The 12,914-nt window shown below is 36.7% G+C and overlaps 1 protein-coding gene across 2 annotated transcripts in view; it reads left to right on the forward strand.

The window, feature by feature from the left end:
- The window catches only part of LOC128782892 (nipped-B-like protein), a 158,050-nt gene that overhangs the window by 90,102 nt on the left and 55,034 nt on the right, over positions 1-12,914 (forward strand). For both annotated transcript variants that reach the window (XM_053933401.1, XM_053933402.1), the window contains exon 10: positions 4,079-5,581. In XM_053933401.1, the coding sequence (XP_053789376.1) occupies positions 4,079-5,581 (1,503 nt within the window). The remainder of the gene's footprint in view (positions 1-4,078; positions 5,582-12,914) is intronic.

The raw sequence follows: 12,914 nt of genomic DNA on the forward strand, positions 1-12,914 counted from the left end.
ATTATGAAGAATATTTGAATGGATATTTTAAAGTTCCTAAGTTCATCTGTTCATTAAGACCCTATGGGGTCTTGGGACTCATGCCTTAACAAGACAGATTTATGCAAACTTGCATATATTTGATTGTAAAAGAGAAGACTTGAAGGCATCTGTTTTCAGAGGTTAATTACTCTCCTCACTTCTCTGATACTCTATTGATTATTCTCATATAGTTCAAAGTGAGTTCAGAATTTGAGAAAGCCCAATGGTGTTTTTCAACTTTCATATTTCTGCAGCTATGATGGCAACCAAAAAAGTATTTGTGCCCATTCAGTGGAGTTTTTCCATTATGCTCAGTGAAGATAGTGGTACTATGTACTCATCCTACCTTTAATGCACTAGTTCAACCTGATATTTTCATAGAATATCCTGAGCTGGAAGGGACCCACAAGAATCATCAAGTCCAACTCCTGGCCCTGCACAGGACACCCCAGCAATCCCACCCATTTCCTGAGAGCGTTGTCCAAGTGCTTCTTGAGCTCTGGCAGCCTTGGGGCTGTGACTACTTCCCTGGGGAGCCTGTTCAGTGCCTGACCACCCTCTGAGGGCGGAACCTTTTCCTGATATCCAACCTAAACCTCCCCATACAGAGTTCCAGCTGTTCCCTCGGGTCCTGTCATTGGTCACCAGAGAGCAGAACTCAGCGCCTGCATCTCTGCTGCCCCTTGGGAGGAAGCTGCAGACTCTGGTGAGGTTTTCCCTCAATCTCTTCTTCAGGCTGAACAAGCCAAGTGACCTCAGATGCTCCTCATGGCTTCCCCTCAGGCCCATCACCATCCTTGTGCCATCTTTTGGACACTCTTCAATAGTGTAATGTCTTCCTTATACTGTGGTGCCCAAAACTGCCCCCAGTAGTCAAGGTGAGGCCGCACCAGTGCAGAGCAGGGCAGGACAATCCCCTCCCTCGACTGGCTTGTGATGCTGTGCCTGATGTACTTGAGGACATATTTGGCCCTCCTGGCTGCCAGGGCACTGCTGATTCATGTTCAACTGGTCATCAACTAGAACCCTCAAGTCCGTTCCCGCAGCTGCTCTTCAGGCCTCTCATTCCCCAGTCTGTCCGTACATCTGGGGTTGCCCCATCCCAGGTGCAGAATCCAGCACTTGCCCTTGTTGAACTTCATATGGTTGATGATTGCCCAGCCCCTTCATTTGTCTGTGTCTCTCTGCAGGGCCTCTCTGCCTTCAAGGGAGTCAACAAGTCCTGCTAGTTTTGTATTGTCTGCAAACTTGCTTCTTTTCATATACTTGGGTCAGCTTTTTTGTCCTAGGTCCAGAACTTTCATAGAGGCAAAACTGTCATTATTAACTCTAGTTCTGAGGACCACCCTCAACATGCACTGGAAATATCAAGAGATCTCTGAATAATCTGTAACTCCATCTGCAATCACCTTGACATTTAATAAAAGAAAACATTGAAGGCACCCCTTTCTTCTCACATGAAATATCAACAGGTTGTGGTTATAACTTACTAAACATCAGTACCGAGTTGTCAAGACAAGCAAAGAAGGTGCATCAAATGAGCTCTGTATTTAGAGGGAATGTGACAAATTATGATGCAATCATCTATTTATATGTTCTCAACTTAAAATTTGACATTTTGGGTGATGGTGAACAGCAGCATTTTGAGCCCATGGAAGTTCAAGAGAGAAAATTGGTCATACTTGAATTGTTTTGGTTGTTTAATCTTAGAGCCCTCAGCATGAGGGCTCTGAAAGGTGAGTTGTTGTTGATCTAGCTACACCAGTTTAAGGCATCACATCTTTTTATCATTTGCCTTGCTCCTATAGTAGGGGTAGCAGAAGAAAACCTTTGCTTAGTTCTTAGCTGGCTTGTTCAGTCTGGTTAGGTTAATGCAAACCATCTTCACTAGTGCTGTAATCTGATGCACTAGACAATGAAACACACCTGTAGAAATGTGAATGTGTGTTCCCTTCTGCTACAGGTGATACTGGTAACAGTAATGTCTTAAAAGCTAGATCCACCATCAGAGCTTTACAGGACTTTTTCAGTGTGACTGACATTTCTGTATTAAAATGAAAAAGTTGACTGACTTTTTCATAAGAACACAAGTTTCTCAATTTGTGTTTCAAAATTTCAACAGTTTTAATTGAGAAATAAGGTAGTGATATGTGTGTGTATGTATGTATATTAATATATATGTGTTTTTAAAAAAATAATCAAATTTGAAATCTCTCCGTTTGGAAGCTTCTACTTCATGGTCATTCCTAAGACCTGCCATGAAGCTCAGTGAGGTCAAAGTCCTCTTACTCACAGGGAGAAAAATATTTTTTGTCATTGTATGAAGGTTTCAAAAAAAACCCACATTTGTTTTAATAAGTAGTGTAAGGAAATTAATCTATATAAGCTCTCATATGAATCGAACAGCTTTTGTTGTTGTTGGACAGAAAAAGGAAAAACTGCCATGCTAAAAAGCGGCACTTTCAATTACTCAAATTTATTTTGGTTCACATGTCTATCATAAAGTTGACAAGTGTTCCTACTTTGAAAAGTTCCTTATTTGCAGTTGACCAGTTTCTATGTGGAGTTTATTGTATTTGTCTTTACTGTCTTTCAGACATTAAATGTTATACATCATTTTGGAGTTTTAGGAAGTTAGAGATATACAAATAGATTTGAGAATTAAAATGACAGAAAAAACCCACAAACCTGTTCCACATCACTGGAGTTGACTATCTTACTACTTGTTACTGTGTTCTAATGTTAATTTTGGAGATGATCCTTAAAAATTTTAATTCTTCTTAATCAGAATCTTCTACAAGGATAGAGGAAATTAGAAGTCATAATTCTGGTTTACAATTTGAGAGGTTGGGGGTATTTTTGTTAAGAGTTTAATTCCTTCTTCCTTGATTGCATCCTCCTTACTTTTCCCCTGCTCCCAAAAGGAGAGCTGACTCATTGCATCTGGTGAAAAGGCACCATAAATCTAAGCACAAAATAAGTTATTTTTCTTATATTGTATTTGTGGTCTAGACATTTTGATAGAATTTTCAACCTGTGTTTGGTCATTACTTAGACTTAAAGTCATATTCTCTGATTACAGAGAAAATATTTTATTGACAAACTACAAAATGAGAATATAAGCCTTAGTGCAGGTAGGTCTTTTGAGTTTCATGGTAGAAATTAATTTTAGAGTATCATGTTGGTAATATAAATAGGTTGTGTTTTAAATGAATAGATATTTTCATGTGCTTCTAATTTCTATGAATTCTACCAAATTACAGGAGGGAGTACTTGGCTCACTTTCTATTTTTCTGTATTCTACTTTTAATCTTTTTTTTTTTTTAATGTAAACTGAAAGGATTATTGTAGAGTCAAGTTCTTGACACTACATAAAATTATCACTGAATTTTTTATTTCATCCATGAAAAGCATTATGGTTGCAAGGGGAAAATACTGAAGCTTTTAAGTGTGTAGTGGCCCCCCCACTTATTCATATGTGCTATGGTATAGGCTCCAACTCTTGGTATACTCCTTGTTTCAAAGAGAAGCGTGGAGTGTTGGACTTATTTTAATAATTTTTGTTCATTGTTCATGTGTTCCCTGGCTACAATATATGCAAAGCCCAACTGAATCAAGTAGGGAGAAGCTCTGTCTCCTAATCATTGCAGATCCTTGCATAGTTCATGTATAATGAACCAGGCTTAATCTGCAAAGGAGAATCTTTTATAGTAGTATTCCTCAAAACTTGCTTCAACTGTAAATTATTTTTTTTGGCCATTATTGCAGCTTCTATATTAGATGGTTCTCTTGGGAATTGTACAGGAACTCATTTCATATGTTTTGAAGATGTATTTTAATGATTAATTGGCACATATGGTAGATTGATAATGAACACATTAAAAAGTATTAGAGAAGTTCTATTCTTGTTTTTAAATTCAATGGGTTTTGTTGTTTGTGTGCACATACATGTGGAGGAGGATTAATTGGTGGGAGTGGAGGGGAATGGACATTTTTGCTTAGACATTTGCCTATTTCTAATATATAGCATTTGTGATTTTTCTCTTTTAATTTGTAGATAAGCCTCTGAAGAAGCGAAAACAAGAAAACAAACCACAGGAGGTTGGAGGTGCTACTGGAGGAAATAGAGCAGCTTCTCAGGAGACAGGTTCTGCAGGAAATGAGGCAAGGCCAGCGCTGATGGTTAGTATTGATCTGCAGCAAGCAGGAAGAGCAGACTCTCAGGCAACAGTAACTCAAGAGCTGGACATCATCAAAAAACCTGAAGAAATTAAGCAGTATAATGACGTGTTTGTGTGTGTTCCCCAAGAAGACACTGTTGGAGTTCTTAAATTTAAACCTGAAAACCATCCTGAGATTTTTAGGAAAATGTCAGACTTTGGGGGTCAAAAGACAGATATCCAGCAAAATGAAAACAGACAAATGGAATTTCAGCAAAATGTGAGCAAGCAGTTGGAAAGTAAACAGAATGAGAAGAAACAGGTAGAAGCTAAACGTGAAAGCAAGCATGAAAGCAGACAAATGGAAGTGAAACAAAATGAGAACAGACAAACAGAATCAAAACAAAACCAGAGCAGGCAAATGGAGATGAAACAAAATGAGGGAAAACAAAATAATGGCAAACAGGAAATAAGGCAGAGGCCTGAAACACTGAAACAGAAGAATGAAGGCAGGCCTGAAATGCCAAAACATAGACATGATAACAGAAGGGACTCAAGTAAACCAGTATCAGATAAGAAAATAGAAATATCTAGGCATAAAATAGATGTGAAATCTGATCCTTCAAGGATAAAATCTGAAAGTAGACCCGATCCAACAAAACTGAGGCCTGATGGGCGCTCAGTTTCTGATACACCAAGGCGTGACCATGATAGCCTCAAACAAAAATCAGAGGACAGGGAGGAGTCAGAGAGATACAGAGGAGATCCATCCAAGATCAGAAGACCTGAATATTTGAGATCCTCAAACAAAAATGATCATGATTCTAAACATGGTATTAAATCTGATGGCTCAAAACCTGAGAAATTTACAAGGAAACATAGACATGAGTCTGGTGAATCAAAGGAAAGGTTTTCTTCTGGGGATCAGAAATCAAGACCTGACAGCCCTCGCATTAAACAGGAAGGTAGAGGAGATTCTAATAAATCAAGACCTGATAAACCTGGCTTTAAATCACAAAACAGCAAGGATGAACAAAGGACAGATGGTAATAAGAGTAAAGTAAACAGTAATAAAGCACATGCTGACAGTAAAGCAGAGTTTCCCAGTTATTTGTTGGGGGCAAGATCTAGCACATTGAAACATTTTGTCATTCCAAAAATCAAGCGTGATAAAGATGTCAATGTCACTCAGGAATCAAGGAAAACTGAATTTAAAAGTGAACAGGACAAAGTAGAGAAGATTGGGCTAGTTGAAGATCTAAATAAAGGAGCTAAGCCTATAGTTGTCCTTCAAAAACTTTCACTGGATGATGTGCAGAAATTTATTAAGGATAGAGAAGATAAATCAAGGGGCTCTTGTTTTAAACCTAGCAAGAACAAGTCATCCAAATCTAATAAAGGTAAGTTGTCTTTTTTAATGTTAATTGCATTATATCTTGTACATGCCTGTTCTTTTAGATTTGCTACTCCTATGGTTAGAAATTAAACACATATGTTTGATAGTTTATAGTCTTGCTTATATGGTGATTTTGGGAAACAGTGAAATTTGTCTATGGGGTTGTGGTCATTGGAAATCTTGTTACAGTGTAACTAAAATGATTTGTTTATTCCAATGCAAGTTCCTAATGTGGGAACACTTAAATAGTCTTAAAATGTACTCCAGTTACATGAGTTTAATCTGGTAATTTATCTAGCTAAACATAACAATGATATGAATGATTAGGTGTGTCTGTATAAGGGAATGGTACTACTGTAACTAAATTGTTGTAGCTGAAGTGTTGTGAAATACTATGTATACAAGCCCTAAGATTCCTTTATGTTTTTATTTGGAAATGAAATGAAATGTGGTTTTCTAAGGGATATTTTTACATGATGAGATAAGAAGGCAGTTACAAAGCCCCATCTGCCTCTTATACTATAAATACAGCTCTGTTGGGAAGCCTCCATACTTTAGGCTGTGTTTAATAAGATTATTAAAAAGTTCTATCTTTAGGAGAATTCAGATAGTGTTGTCTCTTATGGTCCAGTGTATGCAGAAAGAGTAAAGAAATGTAAACAGTAGACTGGCATTATCAAATTAGTCTTATAAATGGGAATTTATTAATAACAGATTGTAGGTTTGATATTTGATTGTCTCTTCTGCAGATTTAATGCTTTTTATTCTTGGTGCTATAATTTTAGTTTCTTTGGTTTCAGACTGAAGTAGATAATTTCACATTGTGAAATCAATGTTACTAACTGGTCAGGGTTCTTTTTTATTGTTTAGCATTTAGATTTCTTATGTAGTTATGTTTATAGAGCTGTCATGTCTCAAAAATAGGCAGATAAAGTGTCAGAGGAGAGGATTTTAACTGTATACAGGATTATTTATGAATGCAGTTCTGGGTATATCACTGCTCATTAATTTGAGAATAAAATGTTTTCTTACAATGTTTATCTGATAAGAACTGATTTAGAAATCTTTGTGAATGTATAGCTAAGTTTATGTGCATGTGTACTGAGTTGATATCTGTATGATGAATTTATTTTGCTATGTCTGGTCTCTACTAACTTGATTGTATTGACCCTTAAAGACTTAACAATTCAGCATGAGTATTGCTTATTTGTAAAATGTTAGCCTTCTTGTTAAATATTTTCTTTTATATATATATATTCTATTCTGGAAATATGAACATTTCCACTACTATCCCTTTTTTGATATTCAGAACAGGTAAAGTTTCCAGTTCTAACAATAATAGGTATCTAGAGTCAGATAGAAAAATTTGACATCCTTGCTGTCAGCTTAGTCTAAAGATTTCAGATGAAAGTTTTATGTTCATTATAAGGCATATGGAAAACTTTCTGATGGAGTTCAGCTCCTAAGGATAGACTTTGAAATCACACAATTCTATGTGCAGAAAACTGGTAAATTTAGAGCCCTCAGAGCTATATACAGTGTATGTATGCTTTCTAAAATGTTTCTGAAGTAGGCTTTTTTGTAGTCTGTATTGTATGTGGTTATTTATATAGTATATTTTAGTAATGCGGAAAGGTTTTATTGACTCTAATCCAGTTGGCATGACTCTACTAGAAGTGTCACACATGAGCAATGCATTCATTTTAAATTCAGATTTATAGCTTTTCTGCAGTGTTTTTGTGTATTTTGTGTTTTATGAAGTCATATATTTCTTACATATTTTGAAATAACTTAGGACATAGTTTCAAGTGGAAAAAAAAGTTTGAATGTGATATCAGTCTCTTTGCTGTTGTATCTAGAATAAGAATCTTACAATGATACTAGAAATAAGTTTCATGGAAAGTATAACTATGCTTCTCTTACAAATCAAGTTTTGAGTGTTCATCCATGCAGATTTTGGAGAAAGTGTCTGAACTTCAGATTTTTTCATGTGTATTTTTAGTTTTACATTTTTTTGCCCAACCTCCTGGTAGCCTACTTTCTAGGATATAATTAAGCGGATTCCAGTGTTCATAAATTAGGTTTCATAATTCATAAAGATATCTCTTAATAAGCCACGGTCTATTTGTCAATAACTGATAGAAAATATTCATGTCATTTCCACAATGTACTCACTCAAATTGAGAGAAATAGCATCCAGTTTTACTCCATGCCATTTTTACTTATAACTGTTTTACTACACTAGAAGATGTAATTTTCATTAACATTCTTTATTTAGTTCGTCATATATTTCTTAATAGTTTTTAGCAAATCTTTTCTAGGGTTGCCTTTTTGCATCATTATTCCATTTCTTCTTGCATCCCTCCCATTCCATGTAGCTTAGTATATTTAGCTTTATCTCTCCTTCTTTCACCTCCATGTATTTCTTGTCCTTTGTTTCTCCTTTCTCATCCTTCACTAAGAAAATGTGTTCTCCGGCTTTGTCACATACAACATCATTGCTGTGATTTATCTGAAATCCAGTTTAAACTAAGATTAGTTTGGGTAGTTCAAAAACCATTTAGATAGTTACTCTGTCTTAAGGGACTAATGCCCATTGATTATAAAACTCAGTAAAATCGACTTATTTTAAGCTAAAATTAATACTACATATACTGAAAGTCTATATAGCTTGTTGAATTGTTTCAGTAAACTTTAAATTTTAAAATCATCCTGTTATTGTGCACATGGATAAGCCTTGCATTCTACTGTAAAAAAAAAACAAGTAGCATTTAAAGAAAATTTTATATACAGGTTTGAAAGTTCGTTAGGCTATTATATGACTGGGAAAACTGTAGTATGTGATTGTTAAGACTGACCCATCCCAACAGTCCCTTTTGGCATTTGCAAGAAAGAAGCAACATTTTTTACTCTCTCCTGATCTTTGAACATTTTTCTGAAAGATGCACTCTAGCTCAGAGGAAAGTTACAGAAGTTTTTTCACAGTACTTTTGTTAAGGGGTCTTATGCTGAATTTTTATGGCCTGTTTTTTGCAGGTCAGAATTAATTATAACACTTTTGTTTTGCTTCTGGTTTTAACATCTGTGAATCCCTTTAATCCTGGTTTTAATGTAAATGTATGTTATTGAGGAATGCATTAAAATTCTCCCTTCAAGTTTGTGCCTGCAATGAAGAGGTCATGTTTGCTATGCTTTCATTTCAGAGCTTCAACGAATACCTTGTCTGCTGCTTATAGCTATACTGATCAATTATTGTCAGATTAAACATGTTACCAGTTTTACAGTTCATAAGATCATTTAGGTTAGAAAAGACCTCTAAGACCATCAAGTCCAACCATTAACCCATCACTGCCAGGTCCACCACTAAACCATGTCCTCAAGATCCACATTTACATGTTTTTTAAATGCCTCCAGGGATGGTGACTCTACCACTGCCCTGGGGAGCATTTTCCAGGGCTTGATAACACTTTCTGTGAAGTTTTTTTTCCAAATATCCAATCTAAACCTTCCCTAGACCAACTTGAGTCCATTTCCTCTTGTCCTATTGCTTGTTCAGTGGGAGAAGAGCCCAACCCCCACCTGGCTCCACCATCCTTTCAGGGAGTTGTAGAGAGTAAGAAGGTCCCCCCTGAACCTCCTTTTCTCCAGGCTAAACACCTCCAGCTCCGTCAGCCACTTCTTGTGCTCCAGACCCAGCTCCGTTGCCCTTCTCTGGACTCGCTCCAGCATTGCAATGTCTTTCTTGCAGAAAGGGGCCCAGAACTGGACACAGCACTTGAGGTGTGGCCTCACCAGTGCCGAGTACAGAGGGACGATCACTGCCCTGGTCCTGCTGGTCACACCATTTCTGATCCAAGCCAGGATGCCATTGGCCTTCTTGCCCACCTGGGCACACACTGGCTCATGTTCAGCTGCTGTCGCTCAGCACCCCCAGGTCCTTTTCCTGTGGGCAGCTTTCCAGCCACTCTGCCCCAGCCTGGAGCTGCATGGGGTTGGGACCTAAGAGCAGGACCTGGCACTTGGCCTTGTTGAACCTCATACAATTGGCCTTGTCCCATTGCTCCAGCCTGTCCAGATCCCTCTGCAGAGCCTTCCTGTCCTCCAGCAGATCAACACTCCCACCCAACTTGGTGCCCTCTGTAAACTTACTGAGGTTGCACTTGATCCCCTTGTCTAGGTCATCAATGAAGATGTTAAATAGGACTGGCCCCCATACTGAGCTTTGGGGAACTCCACTGGTGTCTGGCTGCCAACTGGATGTAGCTCCATTCTTCACCACTCTCTGGGCCTGACCATCCAGACAGTTCCTAGCCCAGTGAAGAGAGCACCTGTCCAACCCATGGACTGCCAGCTTTTCCAGGAGAATGCTCTGGGAGACAGTGTCAAGGCTTTATTAAGGTCCGGGTAGACACATGCACAGAGAATGAGAGAAAAATTTAAGTGTGGTAAGGAGATGTCTGAGTTGGCTTATAATATATTTAAAGGATTAGCTTTCTAAAATAAGCACCACATATATAATTGCATATTTTAGTTCTAGGACAAATGAGTGTGTGTTTTTAAGACTTGTGCAGAAACACCTTTTGAGTCTTCAAATATTACCTGAAAAGGCTTCGTTATTTAAAAAGAAAAAGTTATAATTTCACTGCAGAATAGAATGCTGAATGCTACTTCTTCTTTATGTAGATTGTTATTCTAGTATTTCATTATCTGTCAGTGCAGAACTTTAAACACAGGTTTTCATTGATCACTACAGGTCTCTGTGCTCTCTGCTGCTATAATATGAAATATGAGTGAAGATTTGCCATTTCTTCAAAGGTCCTCTTCATATTTTTCAAGTGCAGCTAAAAAATTTACTGCTGCTTAATCATCTTTATGTCACAGGGTTGAAACAGTGCTTTTAGATATTTCTGTGTTCTATGCTTGTGTGTTTGGGGTTTTTTTTAATTCCAGAATACTTTTTCAGAGCCTATAGTAACTATAATTTGTAGTCAGTGGCAGGCTGTAGCAGTGCAGTTCCATGGCATTTGTGTAATGTGATGGCCCATCTTTGAGTTCTAGTACTGCTGAAAAGTCTCACTTGTGAAGCAGAGTAACCAGTTAGGCCTCATCTTTTAGATAGGAGTGACAAGAAAGGCTCAGTGAGCAAACTTCTGATGCTTCTTACAGTCCTCTGGACAGCACAGCTGAGCTACTCACCAATAACTTTTGGTGCAGCTGAAAACTAGACAAAAAAGGAGTGTAAATAAATTTTTAAAATTTGCTTAAATCCTTCATGTATAGGACTTCTACAAAGACAAAATTGACAAAACTTTGAGAAAAATATCTTATGGATATTAACTCATCAAGAAAACTTTAGAGTTCAACTCAAATTTATTTTCAAAATAACTATCTCTTGATGCTGAAAGAGGCATACTGTTGTACTTACTGAAATCAGTGGGGCAAGCAGCTGTGCTGCTAAGAAATAACTGGAATAAAAGCATATTTCCTGGAACTCAGATTGCTTACTACAGATTGTCCTTTTGTAAAGATAACGATTGGGAACATCCTAATTCCACAAATCTGAAATTTGGAATCACTCTTAGAGCTCCTGGTAGCAACTGCATTTGCATTTGGGAGGGCCAGAGGAATAACTCTCTGGGCATCTTGCATGTGCATATACTACCACATGGATCAAGCATGTTAAAACTTTCTTTGATTTTCTCTAGTAAATTATGCCACATTTCAAAGAAGTAAAGGATATATTTAACGGTTTACAGCTGAAGTCTTTAAAGCTTCCCTTAAACTCTAAATTTAACTGAATTTGTAGAATAAACATCACTTTCATGAGAATTATACAATTTTCCTGATTTTCCTGTTTTCTGAGGAATTGGTGACTACCTCTTTTCAACTTAACTAGTCTAGAAGTGAAGCTGGCTGTTCCTCACGACATTAGAACTATTTAAAGGTATGTTGGGTTTTCAAAGTATCCAGTTTAATATACTCTTTGTTCACTTAGCTCAATTTTTTTCTCCTTTCTGGAATGAATAGGTTCATGGTTTGAAAAATATTTGAGGTGTATATATATATATATATATATATATATATATATATATATAAAACATCAGTTAAATCCAATAGTCTGGGAAGATCTTGGTTTTCTAGCATGGATTGTTCCCACTTGCAGGGATTTTTTCAAGTATGGTGCATCTCTTCTATTCCAAAAAGTGTGCTGGGATGTGTGGGCATTGTACATACTCTCTGGGGCCTTTGGCTTTGATGTCAGTTTTTCAGAAGTAGATGTTGGATAAGCTACTATTGGTAGATGTTGCATAAACTGATATCAGGTAGACAGAAGGAATTTAGCAGTTGCACACTGGAGTCCTTTCTTGTGTTGATCTGTTACCAGTACAATAGGAGACGTTTTCAGCACACTGCTGTGCCTGGAAGTTGCTTGAATTATTTCCTATTTTTGTCTTTGCCACTAAGGTAAATATTTTGATTCTTGCTCTCACAGTTGTTCTTAAGTCTTCTCTTGATACTAGGAGTGAAATTTACTTCTTGCACATCTACTTCTTAGCAGCAACAGTAAACTTGACCAAATCTAATAATTTCATTGTTCTTTGGTTCATCTGAAATATTTTGTTTTGTTTGCAGATTTAGGAATGCATTGTTTAACTAGTTCAATTTTGAAAAATTATTTTGGTGCATGTAAGTGATAGAAATTTATTGTCTAATTTGTCAGCAATTTATTGAAAGTCTGAAACTGCCTTTGGTTCATGGGTATGGATGATTGATCAGGTTCCTCTTATTTTTGGGAAAAGCTGAAGCTATTTTGCATAATTATTTTTTGCAACAATGCACTGCAATATGTAAACATGTGGGTCAGCAATTTGTTTGATTTGTTAATGTGCATAAGTAAGTATCTAAATATGGATGTTATTTCTTGGCATATGTGCAGGGATATGTGCAGGGATATGTGATCAAAATTTTTGGTATGAATTTTCTTCTAGACAAAGGGTAAATTTGGCAAAATACAAATAAGGAAAACCCTCACTTTTGCTTCTGGTAAATGAACTTTTCTGTTGCTCGACATTTTCAACCATTTAAAGTGGCTGTTTCTGTGTAGGAAAATTTAGACTATTTACTTGAAATTTGCAATTTATATTTGCTTCATGGTAATATTACCAATGAACAGAAAAGAAAAAGATGAGACCTTTTTTGTTCTTCAAATTACCAAATTGTTGTTTGCATCAAATAAAGGTTGCTTAAATATGCTTATTGTTTAATTATCTTTTGAGTATTTCCTGTAGTATTTTATATTAAAATCTAAAATATCAGCAATTTTTTGTTCTTGTTGT

Source organism: Vidua chalybeata (assembly GCF_026979565.1).
Source record: "Vidua chalybeata isolate OUT-0048 chromosome W unlocalized genomic scaffold, bVidCha1 merged haplotype SUPER_W_unloc_4, whole genome shotgun sequence".
NCBI lineage: Eukaryota > Metazoa > Chordata > Aves > Passeriformes > Viduidae > Vidua > Vidua chalybeata.